This window comes from Carassius carassius, chromosome 41, assembly GCF_963082965.1.
Source record: "Carassius carassius chromosome 41, fCarCar2.1, whole genome shotgun sequence".
NCBI classification, from domain to species: domain Eukaryota; kingdom Metazoa; phylum Chordata; class Actinopteri; order Cypriniformes; family Cyprinidae; genus Carassius; species Carassius carassius.
Genome location: NC_081795.1, coordinates 5,708,766 through 5,732,489, shown reverse-complemented (window position 1 = coordinate 5,732,489; position 23,724 = coordinate 5,708,766). Strand labels below are relative to the sequence as shown.

The window sequence follows — 23,724 nt, the reverse complement described above, 5'->3', positions numbered from 1 at the left end:
ACCCAAAGTGAGAAAGATGGATAGAATGAAAGATAGAATGATAGATGAATAGGACAAAAGACAGAACAGTGGATAAATAGTACATAACAATAAATAGAACAATGGATATATAGAATGATGGATGATGATAGAACTGATGAATGAATAGACCGATGCATAGAGAATGGAAGACTGAGCATTTGATGGATAGAATGACGGACTGATAGAACGCAACATTAAATGCAAGATAGAATGACGGAGATGTAGAATACGAGATAGAGTGACTGATAGAATCATGGATAGAACGCAAAAGTTAGAACGAAAGATGCAAAGCAGAGCGAGTGATAGGTAGAACGATGACATAGGTAGAACGAAAGACAGGACAACTGACAGAATGACGGATAGACAGAATGCGAAAAGATTGAACGCTGAATAGACAGGATGTAAGACAGAATAAAAGACAGACAGAAACTTTGGCCGGAACTTTGACAGAGGGGGCAAATGACGGATTGACAGTGGGAGATTAAGAGGAAATGAGTTAAAGAAAGTTAAAGAAAGACAGCTAGAGGGACAGGGAGAAAGGGAAGGGGTGTGGGAGGGTATGCTGCAGCTGTCCTCTGTCCTCCCAGCCCCAGGTTTCTGTCGTTTGCTGAAAAACACGGTTCATTACATTCCCTCTCTCCATTCCCTCTTTCCTTTCAGTGGAGATAAGCTTCTTAGAGAAGAGGCAGCGGGCGGAGCCGGTCTTTGAGTGACAGCAGGAAGAGACCGCCATTCAGCACACAATAGTGCTTTAGCAGCGGCTAATCTAAGAGGCGTAGAATGACCTACACTCACTCTCTCATCTACTAGCCTTTCCCACAGAGAGAGAGAGAGATGGCAGGACAGTGAGGGGCCCCGATGAGTGCAAAGATTGAGAAAGTGACAAAAAGTGTAAAAAGCAGGAGTGTTGGAAAAAGGGGATTATCAGACAGTGATGGATGGATGGAGAGATAGTGCGAAGGAGAAAATGACAAGAAGGGACAGGAACTTAAAGAATGAAACTACAAATAATATTTAATTTACTTTTTAACTGAAAAATATTTAATTACATTTAATAAGTATACAAACACATTAAAATATAATAGATTTTAAGTTTTCGTGTAAGATCCAGATTTATCTCTGTTCCACGCATAAAAATATCTATTCCCCTTTTGTCTCTTTCTGTTTTCATACAATTGTGTGTGTGATGGTTGAGCGGTTTTGGGTTGATGGAGGAGCAGGTGGACGTTCTGTTTACGTGCCCTTCATCAATCTGTATCACTTCACAGCCACAGCCAATCACGTCGCTCATAAAACAGCCAATCATCCAATCAGGATGCAGGTAACAGGCCTATTTATAATCACAGATCACAATCTCCACTTCAGAGGTCAAAACTGAAGAAAAGACACACCTTTACTCTCATGTACCCATAGCGAGGGAGATTAAGGAACTGAGTATCATGTTTTCTCTAAATTATTCTGGGTTACAAACACAAACAAGGCAAAGCTTTTCCTTATGGTGATAGTAAGGCAACATATTTAAGGACGCAAGCGTGCAAATCCGCTTCTTTTTTCAGTGATTTCATGCACTGTTGCATTTCAGAATATAACTCACTTATTCATTATTAACACACACAATGGTAACGCTGTCTCCCCCTTGAGTTCTGAAGTTTGTTACTGCCACAGAACTCAATGTTAAGTATGTACAATAGAATCAGAATCAGAATCAGAATGAGCTTTATTGCCAGGTATGTTCACACATACGAGGAATTTGTTTTCGTGACAGAGCTCCGCAGTGCAACATAACAGCGACAGAACAAAAAACACAATAAGGAATAAAAAATACAAAAAAATACAAATAGGTGGGTAAGGATTGACAATATACAAATTGACAATGTATGGCAGGTATATTAAAAAGAGCATTTATGTATGTACATGTATATTATGTGGAAAAATTGTAACTGTACGCTAAGTATGTGTGTTTGGATAAATAAGTGTATGTGTATATAAATATAAATATAAGTAGTATAGTGTGTTCCATGTATGTACATGTATATTATGTGCAAAAGATTTACGTGTACGCTAAGTATGTGTGTTGGATAAAAAGTGTAGTGTATATAAATATAAATAGTGTAGTGTGTCCCACGGTTATTATCAGCTGTTCATAAGATGGATTGCCTGAGGGAAGAAACTGTTCCTGTGTCTGGTCGTTCTGGTGCTCAGTGCTCTGTAGCGTCGACCAGATGGCAACAGTTCAAAGAGGGAGTGTGCTGGATGTGAGGGGTCCAGAGTGATTTTAACAGCCCTTTTGCTCACTCTGGATAAGTACAGTTCTTGAATAGATGGGAGGGTTGTACCGATAATTCGCTCAGCAGTCCGGACTACCCTCTGTAGTCTTCTGAGGTCCGATTTAGAAGCTGAGCTGAACCAGACAGTTACTGAAGTGCAGAGGATGGATTCGATGATGGTGGAGTAGAACTGTTTCAGCAGATCCTGTGGCAGGTTAAACTTCCTCAGCTGGCGAAGGAAGTACAACCTCTGCTGGGCCTTTTTCACAATGGAGTCAATGTGAATGTCCCACTTCAGGTCCTGAGAGATAGTGGTGCCCAGGAACCTGAATGACTCCACTGCAGTCACAGTGCTGTTCATGATGGTGAGTGGGGGGAGTGCAGGGGGGTTTCTCCTGAAGTCCACAGTCATCTCCACTGTTTTGAGCGTGTTAAGCTCCAGGTTGTTGAGACTGCACCAGACAGCCAGCTCTTTAACCTCCTGTCTGTAAGCAGACTCGTCACCGTCCTGAATGAGGCCGATGAATAGGGCAAATATCCTGGTCAAAGTCTATCCATATCATTTGAAATATGCAGTGTCTTACTGTGATTATTATTTTCAATAATAATAAGCATGGATAGACTTTTGCCAGTATAGCTTGAGCTGTTGGATTATTTGACAAATTGTTCACGCTCCTGTTGAATTTGATTAATTTGGTTGGAGTATGTTAAATATACATGCACTCCACACATCTACACAAATGAGCACAGACACATTCACACCTGCTTGTATAATGTAAGTGGATGCAGTATGTTATAGTTTTAACAGAGAGGTGAAGTAGTTGTCTTTGACTTTCACTGGCTGACAGAAAGAGAGAAAGTTGAATGGGTTTAGGTTGAAATCTGAAACTCATACAAACAAACACAACTTAGTCAAAAGAGAAAATTCTGTCATCATTTACTCACCTGTATTTCTTTCTACTGCAGAACACAGAAGAAAATACAGTATTGTAATGAATATTGGGTTGACTTTAATTATATAGACAAAAAAACTCAGGTTTGGAGTAACATGAGGGTCAGTAAATGTTTCTCATTTTCATACATAAATCATAAAATCACACTCATAATAGATTTAAAGCAAATCACGATGTGTCCAATTTAAGCTACATTTCCCATCAGCACCCACTTGCATCTACACTGCTAAATAAATTAAGTTGTGTTTTGAAATGCAACACTAGTTTACTGCTTACTGTATAGTAGACAGTATACTACACATGGTATGCTGCATAAAATATTTTATATTATATATATATATATATATATATATATATATATATATATATATATATATATATATATATATATATATATATATATATATATATATATATATATATATATATACACAGTACAGACCAAAAGTTTGGAAACATTACTATTTTTAATGTTTTTGAAAGAAGTTTCTTCTGCTCATCAAGCCTGCATTTATTTGATCAAAAATACAGTAAAAAATGTAATATTGTGAAATATTTATTACAACTTAAAATAATAGTTTTCTAGTTGAATATACTTAAAAAATAATAATTTATTCCTGTGATGCAAAGCTGAATTTTCAGCATCATTACTCCAGCCTTCAGTGTCACATGTAACATCCAGTCTATCACATGATCATTTAGAAATCATTCTAATATTCTGATTTATTATGAGTGTTGGAAACAGTTCTGCTGTCTAATATATTTGATGAATAAAAGGTTAAAAAGAACTGCATTTATTCAAAATAAAAATAAAAATTCTAATAATATATATTCTAATAATATATTTTCTTTACTATCACTTTTTATCAATTTAACACATCCTTGCTGAATAAAAGTATTGATTTTATAAAAAAAAAGAAAAAAAAATACTGACCCCAAATTACTGACCAGTATAGTGTATATTGTTATTACAAAATATTTATATTTTAAAAACATAGCTTCTTTTTTTTTTTTTTTACTTTTTATTCATCAAAGTATCCTAAAAAAGTATCACATGTTCTGAAAAAATATTAAGCAGCAGAACTGTTTCCAACTTTGATAATGAATCATCATATTAGAATGATTTCTAAAGGATCATGTGATAATGATCCTAAAAATTCATCTTTGCATCAAAGAAATAAATGATAATTTAAAGTATAATAAATTTAAAAACAATTATTTTAAATTGTAATAATATATCACAATATTAAATTTTTCTGTATTTTTGATCAAATAAATGCAGGCTTGATGAGCAGAAGAAACTTTTTTCTAAAACATTAAAAATAGTAATGTTTCCAAACTTTTGGTCTGTACTGTATATATATGTATATATGATAATGTTTTCTGTATTGTTATATATATATATATATATATATATATATATATATATATATATATACCAATACAGAAAACATTACCATAGTACATTTTTCAAATGCTGCATATGACCTTATTACAATGTTTTATTTAGCAAGTGTCATCCATTTCTCATCTTTTGTTAGTTTGTTCAATATTGCGTTCTTAAAATGGAGAGATCTTAAAAATCTAATAATAAACAAATCTACTAATAAGCACATTAATAATAGATCCAATAAATATAATAAAAAATAGACGTTAAATATGAACAAAAATCTGAAACATTTTAATAAATAATACAATGAATAATAATAACAGTAGAGAGCTGTTCAAAATCAAATAAAAATACAAAAACTAATTAATATTTTAATAAATGTTCAAAATAATAATAAATCAAGTCGATAAAATAGAAAAAAAAGAGAGATAAAGCCGTTCTGGTTCATTTGTCACACTAGAAATGGAAGATGAACTTTAGCACAATGCATTGTGGGAACATGAAGTGTGCTCTGTTGTACAAAAAGCTTACACACTGTGCACAGCATAAATAATAAAAATAACAAAATATTAAGTTGTATGCTAAACTTAGCCAGTCCCACAATCACACAGGTAAAGTTGCCTTCTTTGAGCACAGGTCGTGTGTGTTTATGTCTAGTGCCAGTTTGGTCTTTGGTTTCCACCCAACACACACACAAATACACAAGCCAGGTCTCGACCACCAAAATGACCTTTGAACAGGTACGCTTGTTTTATGTCACATGTCAGCCACATTGTGGCCTACCGAAATGGCACCCTCAAATGTTTATGTGTATATGTATGAGTGTGCATTTTAAAGTTACAAATTCTTTTGACAGATCAGTTCATACTTATTTTAAAATGTCACAATCATGTACCATTTATATATGTGCATGTATATGCCATGAGTAAGAGACCTAAAATGTGTTTTGTGTTTTATATGTGGCTGTTGGTGTGTAAAGGTGTGTGTGGACAAGTACATGCTTGAGAGTGTGTGTGTGTGTGTGTGTGTGTGTGTCCGAGCATGTTAATCACGCCAGTGTGAATGAATAGAGCCCCTGTTCTCTAATGGCTTTATGCAGAGATGTTTAATGTCAGGAAACACCCGTCATGTACACGCCAAACATGTGCACACACAAACACACACACACACACACACGTCCCAATTCAAACAGAACAGAAATCTGACCGATCCTAATCTAAAAGTCACATTTAAATAGAATTTTTAGGAATTCAGAAAAGATACATAAACATATATCTCACAAATGATTTGCCGCAGAGGAAGATTGTATCGTTAACAGAGTAAGTGTATAACATAAAGTTTACAGAGTGTACATTTGATTTTGTAAAGGGTTTTAAGAGGTATGTGGGGCCCTGTGTGATTTATACCTGCAAAATGAAGAGACGGAGCATGATGTGTGTGTGTGCGTAGACAGAAGAGCTTATATCATGACCCCATATTAAATGCAGTTTTAAAAGTTTTCACTAGAGCTGGGTAATGAGCTTGACCTCTGACACGCAGCTGATGACTTCCATACCTGTGAGAGTGTGTCTGTGTGTATGAGCGAACGCTGCTACATCCTTGAGCTTTTGTTACCTGTGACCACATGTACCGATGTTTGTCGATGCATACTCAATGAGGTTTGTGTGTGTGTTGGTATCTGACAAGGACATGAGTAATGAACTCTAAGGACAGAAATAATTGGACTGCAATTACAAAAAGACGAGTGAAAGGGAGAACAATGTATAAAAAAGTAAAAAGGGAAACATAAAACATGGCATGATGAAATATTGCGGGAAAAACAAGAGTAAGTGCAGAACAGAATGAGACGAGGACGAATTAAAGAAAATGAAATGTGAACCAACGCTGAGGAATTCAACCAGCAGTTTGTAAATATATTACAATATTTCAGCACATAAATACACTCTGTTGCTATATTATATGTAGAACCGTTATGTATTTTACACATTTTTTTGGAAGAGGCACCAGTCATGGCTTAAAAAATAATAATAATAAATAAATAAATGAATATATATATTTTTTTATAAAATATCAACTATAAAAATGTAATTATAAAATAAAAATTAGAATATAAAATAAATATTTCATGATGTTTAATACATTAATGGCAATGGGGGAATTTCAAAATAGAAAATATAGGGGTGGCTCACAAAATCATACCATATCAATTTATGCTTATTTTAATATGAAAAAAAATAAGAAATGGGAAAATGTGATTATCATGAAACGAATGCAAAAACGCAAAAAGTCTGTGTGTGTGTTTGTGAAAAATGTTGTGTGTAAGATTCTTTGTGAGATTCACTCATATGTTCAAGCCAGTCTCAGTATTCATGTTTTTAAGAGCTGAACATATGAAACACTTAGCCAGCTTGATGGCAAAAAAATGCTTTGAACTGAGTTAAATGCTAATCTTTGCCAAAGTGTATTAACTGCCAATACTGAGAAATCATAAAATTTGACGATCAACAGAGATATTGTAAAAAGTAATCAGTGTAATTATACATAAAACATGATTTGCCATATACTGACATATAACAATATCTTCTGGCAATGTCCCAAATGTAAATGAGTTATTTAAGAGAGAGTTTAGCCAAAAATCACATTTTTTATTTATTATTTAAGTCATTACCCACCCTCATGTTCTTCCAAATGTGGGACTTTCTGTCTTTTGTGGAACATAAGAGAAGATTTGAACAATGACTCCATATGATAGTTTTGTGGGATGAACAAAATGAAAAGTTGTTATTTACTGAAAATACTGGCATCCACAATGGCGTGTGGGAGCTCATGAGATAAACATCTAGAATTTTTTTCAATGTCGATGAGTCAGTTGATTCAGTTCACAAAACCAGTTTGAATCCTTCTTTTATGAATCAGACTGATTGGGTCCTCAGCTAACCACTCACTGAAGTTGAAAATTATCTTGGAATATCAACTTAAATGTTAGTCCGTTCATCACACGAAGCTATTGTTTGACTTCAGAAGATTTGAAGGTAAAAACCTGCAGCAGTAGCTATGAACACCAAAGGTCACAGATCCTTGACCCTTTGAATCCTGCCAGAGTCTGTAAGACCCTAAAACCTAAAAATAAAAGAGTGACAGACATTTCTTTCTCTCTTCTTCCATCTCCTCCTGCCTTTTCTCCACAAAACTGGTTGATTAAATATATGAATCCCTTTTCTCACCCACAGCTGACCTCCTCCCACACACACACACAGACACATCAATGAATGTGCTGCTGAGTCCAGACAAATCAATACGTCCCAGAGTTCTGTGTAGTTTAAGATGTACACATGCATTAATCAAACTATTACAACAACAAAACACACATACACGCACTATTGACCGGAGGTATAATTATGTCATGTCGTGGTTTTGACATTCTGACTCCATGATCAAACAGGATGTACACTTGTATGCATGACACACACACAAACACACATCACTTCTCACCTCGCCTGCACACCGGCCAATCAGCGCAGGTGCTGAAATGAGAATTGCATTAACATCCACAATGCTTTGCGTGCGTTGCCGTGAGTATGGGGAATACCTGTAATATAATTTCCCCCCCCTTTCCTTTCCTCGCCCACTCCCTCTTTAAACATTTACACCAGTCCATCCACCCGCTCGCTCCCTCGCTCCTGATCAAATCAGAGAGAAGAGAAATTACATTTCTCCATAGCGCCGTTCAAATCCAAATACTCCCATTTGCTGGATTAATGCTTCGGTCTGGGCGGAATTCTGCTCTACAGCGATCCGATTAAACACTAACACCAAATGAAATAGCGAGACGTGAGCGAAATATCATTCAATATCGTCTTTTTCTTTTCCTTCTGTCTGACAAGTTTGATAACGCTCAGCTTTGTGCAACTAGTTTCACAAGAAAACATACTGATAACATTTGGAATCGAATTACGCACTTCTGAGACAAACTAGCATACAGCACTCAATTTGGTTCTACAGAACAGACTAAACTAAAAGTTTGGTGAGGAATGTTTATTTAATACTCAGTGTTCATCAGTCATCATTGTTCCTAAAAATGAGAGTGAGTTATGGTTAAAGAACAGATTTATGAATATGGGACCAGCAGAGATGAGGGAGTGCAAGATGAAGAGATAAAAACGTGGGGCGGGACTGAGCCAGTGGGAACCCTGATGTTCATGGTCAGTTCATCAAACTGAAGAGGTTAAAGCTCAGCAACAAGAAAGCACTAGAGTCAGAAAATGTTGGCTTCATCCAGGACCGTGGTCATTCTTTAACTAGGCTCTATAAGTTTCCCACATTTATCAGATATATTACTGTTCAATAGTTTGGGGTGCATCAGATTTCTATTCTTGAAGGAACACTCCACATTTTTTTAAAATATTCTAATTTTCCAACTCCCCTAGAGTTCAACAGTTGAGTTTTAACGTTTTCGAATCCATTCAGCCAATCTCCGGGTCTAGCATTTTTAGCAGCAGCCGCAGTGATATTACGCAGTTCCTGAAAATAGTCCCCAGCAACTCTGCTATTGCTGCAACTACACAGACAAGCTGGGGACTATTTTCAGGCACTGCGTAATATCACCCATGGTACGGCAGCAAAGTTCCATGATTATTACGCTGGAATGATAGTATAGTTCCTAGCCATACCAGCCCAGAAAATCGCACATTTTTATTTTCCGTCTGTACATGATGTAACTACTGAAGAGTCAATTTTTAAATAGGAAAAATATAGAAACTCTTTGGTCATTTTTGAACGAGATGCTAAAGGTCTAATCAGATTAAATGATTTTTGCCAAGCTAAGCTAAAAGTACTACCGCCAAACCCAGAGATCGGCTGAATGGATTCGAAAACAGTAAAACTCTACTGTTTAACTCAAGGGGAGTTAGAAAATGAGCCTATTTTTTTTTTTAAAAGTGGAGTGTTACTTTAAAGTTGTATTCATTGGATAAGTACAATAAAACTGTAATATTGTGAAAGGTAATTACAATATAAAATAACTATTTTCCTGTAATACAGCCTGTCACATGACCCCTCAGAAATCATTCAAACATGTTGTTTGCTACTTAATAAACATTCCCATTATTATCATCAATGTTGAAGTTTTTTTTTTTTTTTTTAGGATTCTTTAATGAAAATAAAATTCAATAGAAATCAGTAGTAACTGTTTTACTGTATTTTACATTTACCTTTTTAAATATAAATCACAGTGTAAAAAACAAATGTGTAGATATTTATTTATTTGAATTACATAAATGAGGAAAAACAGCCTTTCATTCACCATCTTTTACCCTATAATCCCCATTTATCTTACGATCTGTTCTTGTCTTGTCTTCTTTTCTATCTCTCTCCCCATCCATTTCCCTCTCTGTGACACAGGATGGAATGCTTGAGCAGACCAGCAGCCAAAACTGTTGTCAGGCCCATCAATGGGCCCGGTTATATTCAGCTAATGTGGAGAGAACACTGGAAGAGTGACATTCATTGGCATATGAAACATGATATCACTCATAAAGTGTGAGGAATGTCTTCAGTTAACAGGATTCTGTCCGTCTTTAGGGAGTCATGTAAACATGGGAAGGTTCTGACTACTACGGGTCGTTTCCAAAATGTTCTGATGGGGGAGGGACTGACTGGTGCCACAGAAACCAGTAAATTTTGATGGATACCATTTTATTATAACATATAAATCATAAATATATTTCAAATATATGTTAAATCAAACAGACACACAATGAGAGTCTTGTATGAGGAATTTATATGCAGACATCTACATTAAATTCTCCCAGAGCATTCGCAATCAAATCTGAGTGATAGATTTTATGTGTGTGTGTGTGTGTGTGCAGATGTGCCTTGTTTTACTGTTTCAAGAAAGTTTGTGTGTGAGTGCATGTGCAGGTGCTCACCTCTTATCTTTGCGTACATGACAGCCTGTTTGTCAGCTGCCCAAAGCTGACCTTCACATCCATAACTACGAACATATCTCTGACACACACTGGGCTAGCTGATCCTTTTCCGTGCTGCCCTCACTGGTCTCTCTCTCGCTCTTTGTCATTGATCGCTGATGCGACTGGCTGCTCTCGATGCTCAGTAATGACCTACTGAATGCTCAGATTAAACTGTCAGCTGTCAGCGATTGATGGGCATACTATGGTACCCACACACACACAACTGCAGCTGCTGTATGAGACCAGACAGGTGTAATGAAAGTGTGTATGTACAATATGGCTGGAAAATTTTCATTTTTGAGTGAACATTTCTTTTAAGTCGAAGCATTAAGAACACCCAAAATGTATTCTTGAAATTAGAAACGGTTGATGAAATCATGTCTTCATCTGTATAACAACAATTTATTAATACGAGAATATTTCAAATAATTCCATCAGCCTGAACTAGTGAGTCTGCCAGCTTGTCTTCTGGCTATAACACTAAACTGTGTATGTGTGTGTGTGTGTCTGGGTGCAGTGTTGTGCTTTCTCTGACACTACACTATATCTCATCGCAGTATCTCTTTTCACTGACGAATGAGATGAGACGTCTCCCTCATTTTCCCAAACTCTCAGCCGTTTGTTCAGATCTGCACTCCTCCTCCTCAGTCTTCACTCCCCTCGTTCATTTCTCCCAGGAGGCTGGGCTCAGACAGGGAGCTAAATTTAAACGGCAGCCCAGGCCGGGCACCAGCAGAGCTGGGGAGATCTGACAGAAATGTGAATCTCCAGAGAAGTTTGTGTGTGTGTGATTGTCTGAGAGATGGACAGTGAGATAAAATTCATTAGCTTCTCTGATGACCCGCTAAACACAAAGGTCCAAAGACGCACATGCTCTCTCTCACACACACATTCAAACAGAGATTTACACAGCTTTGCTAGTGACCCAGCAAGCACTAAGGTCCACTGACTTGATGTCTGTCTGACAGAAAGAAACTGGGTTGAGGCCCTAAGGAGTCAAACATCTGTTCCATGGGGCCTAGGCTATAGGGAGCAGTGAACTACAGTAAAACAGTGACTATGTGTCAAAGACAAATACACAGACAAATACACAATACTAGTGCTCAGTATCTCCATCTCCCTGCTGAATGAATCGCAGCATGGCTGGTCATCCTTCTGGAGAAAGAGAGCCAGAGATAAAAAAAACAGCTGGTAGCTGGTTTTACATGGTTTTTAGCTAGTTCAAGCTGTCCAATAACTTGTCTAAACTGCTCTAGATGGTTTACTAGTTTAGGAAATCTGGTATGAACCTGATTAACTTTGTAAGAGTGATTGCATATGCATTAGTTCCATTTGTTAACATTAGTTAATGCATTTGGTATCATGAACAAACAGTGAGCAATACTTGAACAGCTTTTATTAATCTGTTATTCACATGTTAACTTCTACTTACTGTATATTAAACATTTTGTATTTTAACATTTCAAAATGTATACATTTCATTTGTGTTTAAATACATTAGCTGCATTAGTTAATTACTTTAGTTACTGTATCTGTTCAATTTAATGGACCTAACATTAACTAACAATGAAAACTGTCACATTATTTCATACATTTGATGTTTTATGTATTATGTACTGTATGTTTATGTACAAACATTAAGTAACAATGAACAATAGTTTATATTTCAAAACTAGCATTAACTTAGTTAAATTGTTAACATTTTTAGTTCATGATACCATAATGCAATACTTACCCTAACAAATCAAACCTTTTTGGAAATGTGTACCATTAGAGCTGTAAACCAGGCTTTTAACTACCAGTCTTAATTACCTTAAACTTGTATAAGGTTTTTTTTTTTTTTTTTACAGCATCAATATCTATCTATCTAAAAAATGTACAGTATGAAAATCATTTTGAGTTTTGATAAGATTACATTATATGATGACAAAGGCAATCTAAATGTAAAAATAGAGAAAATGCACATGCACAAATTAATGTCTAATACTGAAACAAGTAAAAGGTAGAATGCATAAATGCATACATAAATAAGCAAGCATTATTTTAAATTAAATTATGCAGTTACAAACTGCATGGCTACTAATAGACTCCTTAACGAGTTTAACCAGTAAAACTTCCTTGACCATGTAGCTTCATCAGTAGGATCATGCAGCTAGACCCCCACTAACCAGCCTGATTCATGAAATTCATGCACTAAACTGGTCTTTTCAGCAGGATCTTTGTGTTCTGTAATGGTAATCACAACATTAGCATGTTCCTCTTTGCTAAAAACACAGCTCATATCCAGTTACATGTAATTCACAAATTAACAGTAAGAGTATCTGGGCACTTTGAAGGGAAGCATGTGTGTGGAAGACAAGCAGCGTGAAGACAGTGCTCCCAAAACTGTTAGAATAATATTTCTTCAGGGGGAGCAGAGATGCTAACGCTAATCAAAACAGGACATCCTGTGGTCCAGTCTCTCTCTCTATTATCCCATCACTCTTTGTCTCCCGCCCTCTCCTTCTGTCCTTCTCCATCTCTCACTCAGGTTGTTTTCAGTTTGTTTGTAGATGAGTCACAATCTCAGGAAGCATCGGGTACAGGGCTCATCAAAGTGTAGAGCGAGGGCCAGATTCCTGGGCTGGGACCAGATTCCTGCCACTGGGAATCTTTGGAATGCCGCTGGGAGAGGAAGGGAATCTCTACTGTCTCTATTGTTCAGCCTCTTCCTCAGTCTGTGTAAGTTTGGATGTGTCTCATCTCCGGGTTGAAATGGAAAAGATCCGATTGCTATGGATCGGCCTTGTCGCATGTCCAAATTCCCCTTCATAGGTAACACCTTTCTCGCTAATCACAATTACCTTCCTTTACTCTCTCGCCCAAACATACACACAATCTCAATATGACCTGGTACGACCTGGTATACAGTTGGAGATGACCTCATTTAGAAAAAGCACACAATGTTCTTCCACCCCAAGCCAGTCGGATCAGAGACATTAAAGGTCACAGCGTATTAAAACAGGTTCAGGCCAGATCAGACCAGTGAGCTGATGATGATGACGATGAAATAATGATTGCACATTGTCAAAATTCTTCATTGATACCTAATACATTAACAAATTGAACCTTGCTGTATTGAGCTAGAACCAGCTTACAAAAACCAGCTTAAGATGGTATGATCTGTTTTTTCCTCACAGCATAAATATATATATAATGAACAGTATGAAAGGTGGAAAAACATTTTCAGATTTGCTAAAGAGGATTTTTTTTTAAATGAATAAGTAAATGGTAAACTGCATGGTTTCTTAACTAGTTTAAACAGCAAAGCTTCCTTGGCCAATCAGGCAAGCTATAGGGTGATGATGTTGAGAAAAGGAAAGGAAGACAATCTTTTTCCTCCTCAAAGTGTCACAAGCGCTTACCTAAGCTAGTTGACGTTTTAATTAACAATCAAAGAATGGACATTCAAGTTAGTGGATTTAGAAATCACCAAAGGTTGATGGGAGAACATCCTCACCGTTGTTGAAGTCCACTGCAACTGCCTATATATATATATATATATATATATATATATATATATATATATATATATATATATATATATATATATATATATATATATATATATATATATATATATATATATATATATATTAGGAGGTTACAATAAATGGGCTTATACAGCAAATATTTTCTCAGCACTCAAAAGGTCCAAGTTTTTTTTTTATAATTTATTGAATTAGTTTATCTACAGGTCATATTTGCTTTTATGTCTTAAAAGCAAACATAAAGGTCATGCATGAAGAGAGCGCAAAGTAGGCTTCTAGAGACAAAGAGTTATGCACTTTTCAAATGGGATTAGTTTTCTAAACAAAGTTGAGTACAGTTATTAATAGAGGGTGTCTATTATTTCTTGGATTATGACTGAGTTAACAAAAAAACTGTAGGTTTCTCAGAGGTTCTATGAGAAATGTATCAAATACATAATTTTAAATCTATATGTGAAACAGCTTTACCTGACCTTATGTACAAATAAGACTTTAGTGTGTGTTCCGCATGTGTGTGTGTCTGTAACTGACAAAGATTAAAGGTGTGTTGAAATGTCCTCTTGTCTTTCCTGTTCCTTGACCTTCTCGAACAATATGTGCTTAAACTTCTCACTCGAGTTCATCACAAACCCAAAAGAGGGAGAGAATGAGCGAAAGATACCCACCCTCTGGATATCACACCACACTGGAACTTAAAGATGGGGACTTTCTGAAAAAGAGTGTGTAAGAGGCTGTTATCAGGCTGCACACAAAGCAATTGTTGACTAATTCCTGTTAATGGCCGGAATCCAAACAGAGCTAACAGAGAGGAGAACCTTGCCAATAATTACTAACATAGCAGAGTGAACGCACATACACACATATTCATAATAGGAATCAATCATGATCGTTGAATAGTCAACTTCTCACATACGTATACAACTGAAAAGCTAAGGGTTTATAAGACTTTTTTATTTTAATGTTTTTGAAAGAAGTCTGTTATGCTCGCTAAAGGCTACACATACTATTTGATTAAAATACAATAAAATCTGTAATATTGTGAAATATTCATATAATTTAAAATAACTGTGTTTTAATGTTTTATTGTTTTATTTTTTTAAAACAATACATTACTGTGATTTTAAGCAGCCATTGCTCCAGTTGTCATTGTCAAATGATCCTTGAGAAATAATTTTAATATGCTTGATTATTTGAAGAAAATATATTTATTTTTAACATAAAAACTTTCTGAAACATTATAAATGTTTTTACTGACAGATTTGATCACTTTAATGTGCTCTTGCTAATTGCTGACAGTCTTAAAATAAGAATAAATATATTCTTACTGACCCCAAACTATTGACCAGTAGTAACTGGGCAGGGAAACTAACCAACTAACTAACTAACCAAATGAATGAATACTGGGAAGGTCTCAAAGAATCTAAAAATTTATTTTTTCTTAATTACCCAACCATCGAACTAGTGCCTTTCACTAATATCACTAATAACAATAAATTTCAAACAAAACAAAAAATACTCTTGGACAATAACTATGCATAGACTGTTCATGTGAGCGATATGAGCCATATGCCAGCAGATTCTTAAATAATCAGATTTTTGTCTGACCAACTGTACAACCACACAAAGAATTCAGCTTTTGTTTGGAGATATTATTTTTTTTTTAATCTATTTTGAACTTTTTTGACAACAACTGTATATTGTGTCATCTGTCTTGCAATTTAGATCTGAATTCATCTTAATTGTGATTGTTCTTTGTGTCATGTATTTATGCATTTGAACTGTAAAGACAGGTCATATTTTGATTTTAGTGCACAAAAAAGATGAGTATCATGAAAACATCAAAGTTCTTATAAAACATTTCATTTATGCAAAAGCAAAGAGCCAACCTAAAACAAACTACTCTATTGCTGCCTCTTAAGAACTGGTACTTCCTACAGGAAATGCAAATGCAGTTAGTACCAGGACTGTTGGCTGACATCTGCAAAGTTGTATAATAGCTAACGTTCATTATTACTTAGTGCCAAACAGTGCTTTCCTAATGCTACATAATATCTATGTGTGGTAGACAGCAAGCACAAACAAATAAATATATAAAGAATAACTAAGGAGATCCATAAAACAGTGAGCTTCAAACTCAAGTCCGCACCACAAAAAACAAACAACCTGAAATACAGGCAGATATAGAAACACAATGCAGGTAACTCTTAGGAATACTGATTCCATCTAAACACACAGAGACAATGGCACAAGGGAGGTGCCCGTCCGACCAGATTACAAATGAAGTCAACAATATGCACGCCCATTAATAAAGTGTGATTTAAACACACACACACACACACACACACACACACACATACTCGCAGGACAAAAATATGCTTCGTTTCTTTTGGGACTCGCTGTAGATAATGACCTCAACCTTGGCACACACCCTGGGCAGACTGTCGGCAGCTCACTGGTGAGCCTTTGTGTGTGTGTGTGTGTTTCCATGTGTATAGATATGTGTGTGTGTGTGTGTGTGCACGTTCATATCTTTATCAGAGACAGTTTGACCTTTGGACTGAGGGCAGGGAGAGCTTTGCTCATTGTTCTATGCTGGTACTGGTTTCCCTGTGGTAAACACAACTGAAAGGTTCCCAGGCCTCCCAAACCCGCACACACAAACACACACCATTCTCACAATGTCCATACAGCACCCAGGCTGCACATCAGACCCATTCGGACTCTTTCACACACCTACACGCACAAACACATATTAATTCTGTGCAAACATTTAACTCACAGAGAACACACCCTTGAAGACCGCCTGGCACCACTGACTGAATCTGCTAATGACCGACCTGCTTCTTCCTGCACAAAACCACATTATAGGAACTTGTTCATGCTGGTTGAGACAGATCTCCACTTAATCTATAACACTTTAGGGACATCAACTTCACAATGACCTTCCGCTGGTTCTGTAGGGTGACTTTCAGCTGAGAAGTGAAGGGAGGAGATGAACATTGTGCTCTATACCATTACATCAAGTTAAAATGTAATTGTGAAAAGTTTCAGCCATTTCTTATTATACGGCTCATAGTTAGGATTGTAGGTATTAAACTTGTTAAACTTGTAGGCTTGTAGACAAATTTGGACTTTTCATACTGCATTCAATGAAATAATAAATTTATGTTTCATGTTTGTAATTTAGAAGTTTAACACTTGAACTTTTGACCCTGATTACGAAAAGCTGCTCTGCAGGTTTAGAACTTCTGGGTTTATACAGTATGAAACAACTAAACTTGAAGATACAGAACGAACTCCTAACAAGGGTAAAAAAACTATGTGAAAGACAAGCAAAGGCTCTATCATCCCACAGTAAGTTTTGTTGGAACATTTCATATTTATTTTCCATTTATTCAGAAAAGTAGGACACTTTTAGCCTTAATGCAAAATGAAAAGCAATAGATGCAGTTAAGGTAAAATGTTACTTATGTATTCATTATGCAATGTCCCGCAGCCATACAGAATGATGGGAAATGTACTTTTCTCTCAAATACCCATCTCCTTGCAAACTTTTTTGGTTGTACAGTCACCATTCACAATTAAAACTAAATTAATGACCAATACCTTTTTTTGCTTCCGTCATGATTCTATAATTAAACGCCCCCAAACTCAGAACAAAGAGGCTCAAAGAAAGCACTACGCTTACTCCCCAGTAATTGTGGTGGCATTCATGTGCACTCATCTCATAAATATGAATGTCATTCTGACATAAGGCAGCAGTCTTGGATGTTGGCTCTTTTTACTTATTTAAAAATAATAAAAAGTTATGATATAGAAATCTAGTTTCAAAATTTTTAATTCAAAAACTTAAACAGAAAACATAAAAACTAATAAACTTGAACTGAAATCTAGAGGTTGACTATTATAACTTGTGCTACATTTCCACAAAAAAAAATACATTTAGTTTTCAATTAAAATACTTTTAGAGATGCATATACACTATAGTGAACAGAACAAATAAGCTTGAATAATGCTTCCTCTCCAAGTAAAGATGAGTCAAGACCAGTCAAACAGTGACATCTGATGGTTTCAGGGGTGTTGGCTTAACTTTGACTTATTACTCAACTGGTCTGCTGCCTGCACTCTGTTCATAGTTCCTGCTGACTTCAGTCAAGGCAGAGCTTTGGTAGACTGATTCAGGACCTGTCGCTTGGGGATAAAAATGACTGGACTAGTGAACCCCCATAATTCCCTGTGGAACCCAAACGACATAGCCATCAGTTACACCAATCAAATCTCCAAATAAACATCCATATGACCTGACCCCTGACCAATCAGAGCACAAGATAAATAAACCGTTGACCTGGCCATTCCAATTCACTCTAGGCAGACGCAGACACTCGTTGAGTCATTAGGGAGGGAGAGAAAGAGGAAGAAGGAAAGAGAGAGGAGAGAAAGTAGTGGTATTATAAGGCTGTTGATGGATGAGGGTAACTGTGTTATTGTCACCTACATCCACTCCTTCCTCTCTTAACATATACAAGGAAATTGCCTCTTTTCTTTGGCATCTATGGGACACTATGACGCACAATTTAAAGAATCATATATACATCCTTCTCCATCTCATCTCCTCCAGTTTTCACTCAGATAAAATCTCAAACAAACAGACAAGGGGATAATTTCCCAGGACATAAGCAGACCTTTCGGCTAAACCCAGCAGCTTCTGGCTAATCAATCAATCCTTTGAGAACATGTGATCAATCATGATCAAAACCCACAGTGGCCTGCAACTGTCTCCATCTTGCGCAGATGCACACGCTCAATGCCTGGGAATGCTAGCCATGTTTCAAGCTGACCCCATCAGTGCCCACTGTTTTACTCGTAAGTGACTCATCGGTCACTTCGACTTTGTCTCTGAAACAAGAGTCTTCAGTTTTAGACCCACTGATCTTTTCAGAGAGGACATGCATGCAATCTGAAAAGAGGCACATGAATTCTCCAAGGGAAAACTTTACAATCCCAGGAACTCAACTAAAAACTCTGTAGTATATCATGCCGGGGGGGGAGAGAAAGAGAGAGAGAGAAAGAGTAAATATTTACTAAAGCGGTAAAAAACTGAGATGTTAACATTGTAGATTTCTACTTTTTTTCAGTCTGAGAAGTGAAGACAATATAAACATTTTTTCTTGCTTTTTTCCGTCACCAGTGAGTCTGAAAAACGTTTTGGGCAGACACAGTCCACAGACATTTTTTTTTCCATCGAGCTCTCAGATTCAGCATCGGGCAAAGGAATGAGCGTTTAATACGGTTCGCGCTCACCTTTTTAAATTGCTCGATCCGTTCAATCCGTTCTGAATGGGCTCTATAATGAGCACAGGGTGCGGCGGACGCGGGACGCAGCAGCACGGCCCATTGCACAATGCAGAATCTAACGCGCGCCCGCGTCTAAGAAGAAGCGGACTGTGGTCGCGCGCTGACAGGTGGATAGAATGCTCGCGCGCAGAGCTTATTCTCACGCGCTTCACTCACGCGGAATGTCACATTGTTAAATCTGGAGCCCTGTCTTTTTTCTTTTCCTTTCTCAGCGTCGAGTTGATTTTCGTTGTTTGGACACTTTCACGGTAAAGTGAGTCACATCAAAGTCAAAACGAAAGTCGTGGCGTGAAACCGATGGAGATGTCGAAGACGCCGAGTGGGACAATGGGACAATCAAAAGTCTTTCTGAACATGTGCAGCTTATCAAATGCAGTTATCATCAAAAGAGAAATTATATCGTTAGACCTCAACGAGCATAGGGAAATGCTTCTGTATTTATCTTCAAATAATTTCACAGACACCTAAATAAGGTTTTAATCTTCAAGGCTTCAAAAATATCAACAGTTTTATTCTTCATACAGAATTTAACAGGAGTTGCTAATGTAATGCTATGTATAATGAAAATAAATCATCCTTCCATTCAACTGTAATTAATAATAGCCATTTTGCATTTATTGTTTCTGTACACTCACTGGCTTCATACAAATTGTTACTTTATACATCACACGTCTTATAAGCATCTTTTACATAAATTAATCTACATGTAAATATTATTTGAAAGTACATCATTTATACCTCAGCTGCACGTGTAATTGCCTACGCTATTTGCACTTGCTATATTTCAATGCTTCAATGCCTACTCTGCGCAATGACAATAAAGTTTTAATCTAATCCATAAACAGGTACATTATCTACCATGCGCAATGAAACCATTTTCATTAAGATGTTGAGACAAGTTAAACTTGGCAGACTTTTAAGTGTACGAAGCTACGTAATAAAAAGTGGAATTAAAACTGTCAAGATCCGTCAGTGTGTCACTGGCAAGGTTTCACCTGACAACATGATCGGATTTCTGGCAGGTCATGGTTATTATTCCCGTTCATTAGGGTGTAATTTTACCTCATTCATAGTAAACCTGCAACATCATGTTGAGGGATATAGGACACTTGGCACGGCGCGTAAAAAAACATTATAGACAATTTAAGACTGTTGGGCCTGCAGGTGAAATGTCCGGCACCGCTGGCCAAATCCACAAAACATGTCGTGCACACACACCAGCCAAACGACCGATTTTTATTACCTTTCCAACACTCACACACATCAGTGCGAGCGCGTGCAGCCAGAGTGATGTGCGGTGCACGCGCGGCAAAGGCCACACGGAGAGGAGATTACTTTTCCCTTTTTTCCCCTTTCAAGGAAACCGAGTCCGCAACAACTCAGACTGACGCTGAAAGCACCTTTACCGGCAAACGGGCCCCGTTATGAGGAGTCTGGGAATTTAAATATTCAATGTTGACATAGCGCAGGACTGGCGCAAGGTCAGAGAGGCCAGTGTCTCGCGGGACCCGAGGGGTCCAGAACATTCTCTCCCTTTCACTTAATAGGTAGAAATCTTCTTCTTACATCTTGGGTAAATAATAATCTTTAAATACACCCCTTGACAATTATCCCGCTATTCTCAGATAGTAGGCTAAATAATGACGGAGAGGGTGGGAAGCTCTGTAACAATCTTGGCGAGTATCTCTCGACTTGCTTTTTAGCCAAAACTTCTGCAAAAAAAAAAAAAACATAAAAAAAAACAAAGGGGCGATGTGTAACACCATTCCATTCCCGTTCTATATATTAATAAAAATGAAACGTGTTCATTTGTGTTATAATTACATTTATTGTGAAGCTACTATTCAACTGACTGTCAGATTAATACAAATCTGAAGTCTGAAAACAAGTTTATAACAGTAGAAAAGACGTGTTCTAGCATACAACAGTGGCATGGCAGCCTATAAATCTGAAAAAAGGGAGATCTCTCTCGAATAATGCAATTTCTTACACTTGTAGCAGTCTTACAGAAAGTGATGATTGACCCTACCTGCAGCAACAGAAAAACACAAAAGTGAAATTGCGCTGGTCTGGTCATATAGATATGCGTGGACAAGAAAGCGTGCGTGCACGTGAGTGTGTTTGACAAGTTGCTGGTGTGCGCAGAAAAATCCCTCTCACTGTACAATGGCAGGGCATAGGGCTCGAGAGGTAGTTTATTGAACGGATAAGACCTGCGCGACCCCTGTCTCTGTCCAGACGGAGCGCGCGCAGTGTCTAGCCCATCACGGTGCTGTCGACAGGAAAGGAAACAATAATTCAAGAGCAAAATGATCCTTTACTTTGTTTTCACTGCCTCTTTTATTACTTTCACACATAAAGCCAACAATAAAGTTACTGACCAGCTGTCATTTTGCTCTATTATTTAAAAAAAATATATATAGCAATAAATGGAAGGAATACATAAATCACATTTTAAGGTTGTTTATAGTTTTTATTTTGCGCTTCATTCTTGGCTTTAAAACAAACGTTTAGCTATGCCCCGAGAGTATAAAATAATTTTAAACACTGTAAAATATTTGCATGGGTTTTCGTGGTGAGGATTACAGTGCGAGATTATTGCAAAACAGCAAAAAAGAAAATTGCTCAAATCAGAGAGTCAGCAGCCTGCTGCGCACGAGGGGGGCCGAATTATTCACAGACCTGAGCGAAATACATTCGTTCCGAATAAATCCAACGAGGAGGGGAACAACTTCCCACTAACTACTTGATGTTAAGTTTCGGCGTTTGAGCTTGTGCTGTGGCGTGGCATTGAACACACGCATTGAACTTCAACTCAAACAAACGCCTAAGGAAACCAGTAATCAAAAGCTAAGATTACAGTCGACCGTTTAGACTGAGGGCCATAACAAACAAAAACATTTCTCCAGGCTGTTCATACCGGAACAAAAATTCATAACGGGATTTGATCACTTGTTGCACAAGCAGAATCGACAATTACACAGAAATAAAGGATAGGATATTAATGTCTACATATCAAAATACTTCAAAGCACTTTTTTAACCACAGTTTTATTAATCTAGCATATATTCAATTCATTGGATTACCTGGTGTAAAATCAACTGTAAGCTACCTGTTTGCATTTAAAAGCTTCCCTTCGCAGCTGTTTTCTGTTGTCGACTACAGGCGAATCTGTCTTTTCAAAGTCGCGGCTGCAAATTGATGTGACCGGAGCCTTAGAAACATGCTCGAGTTTTATCGAACACCGGGGCGCTCGGGTCTTGAATAGAAAACGCGTTTACAACATGCGACAGTTAAAAAGTTTGTGCGGCAAGCAACTTTTATGCCAGTTTCGAATCTAGGTTTGCGATGCCCGACCGCGCGCAGCGGTTCGCGTTCAGCTTGTCTTCAACTCTTACAAGCGACTGAAACCGCTGGAGTCTGCGGACTGTAACTGTTTAGTGACTAAAATCTTTCTATGCATCATACACATGGACAAGATGGCAGTTGAAAAGGGCTAAAAAGGAGATGTTGCACCTACCAGTGGTCAGTTTCCTTGCCCTGCCTTTGGACCTCATGATGCCCGTCTTTCGGCGTGGGTTTGTCGGATTTTTTTCTCGAATCTTTTCCTCCTTTTTCTTTTTTCCTCTGTCCCTTTTCTCTGTGATTCTCAATCCCAGACGCACTATCTCTCCAGCATTGTCAGTTTGGACACCTTCGCACATGCGCACACCCCCGAGCTGCCAGCATCGTCAAAAAAGTTTGGAACAATTCTTCACCCAAGTATTACTTATATTGTCAGATTGCAATAGCCAGCGAGATCCCTCTCGTGTCAGATCTTCAGAGATCATTGGGCGCGGGGACGGAGTTATTCGCGACCTCTGGGTGCACGAGGAACCGGAGACATTAATTATAATGAAGCAGTCTCGAGCGTCCAAGGCACCCGGTCTTTTGTGTTTTAAATGAAGACACATTAATCACTGTTCGTGTAGATGACTATTGTAAAACGGTTTCATTAAACGTTTTCTGTTGTTTAATTGAGATTTGAATATCGTTATGAATGTATTATAATGAACAACTTTTACTTCTCCCCCCCTCCCTCAGCCAGGCGCGTGGGCAGTCGGTACCGAGGGCAGCCCGTTGTTTTTCTTATAGCATGCAGCACTGACAATTATCAATCTGTGGAGTTGGGCTTGCTCTCCATGAATTTATGTAGGTTATAGCCCCACTAAAAACTGTAAAACCTAAGCAATTATTTTC

General features: G+C 37.3%; 1 protein-coding gene across 13 annotated transcripts in view; it reads right to left on the bottom strand.

The window, feature by feature from the left end:
• LOC132123495 (MDS1 and EVI1 complex locus protein EVI1-A-like) overlaps nucleotides 1-23,338 on the bottom strand; it is a 159,608-nt gene extending 136,270 nt beyond the window's left edge. For 5 of the 13 annotated variants that reach the window (XM_059534132.1, XM_059534127.1, XM_059534136.1 and 2 more), the window contains exon 1: nucleotides 23,006-23,337. In XM_059534132.1, the coding sequence (XP_059390115.1) occupies nucleotides 23,006-23,189 (184 nt within the window). In that variant the 5' untranslated portion in view covers nucleotides 23,190-23,337. Of the gene's footprint in view, nucleotides 1-23,005 lie in introns of all 13 variants that reach the window. The other 8 variants (XM_059534126.1, XM_059534131.1, XM_059534128.1 and 5 more) reach the window with 3 other exon arrangements.
• Nucleotides 23,339-23,724: the final 386 nt, after the last annotated feature.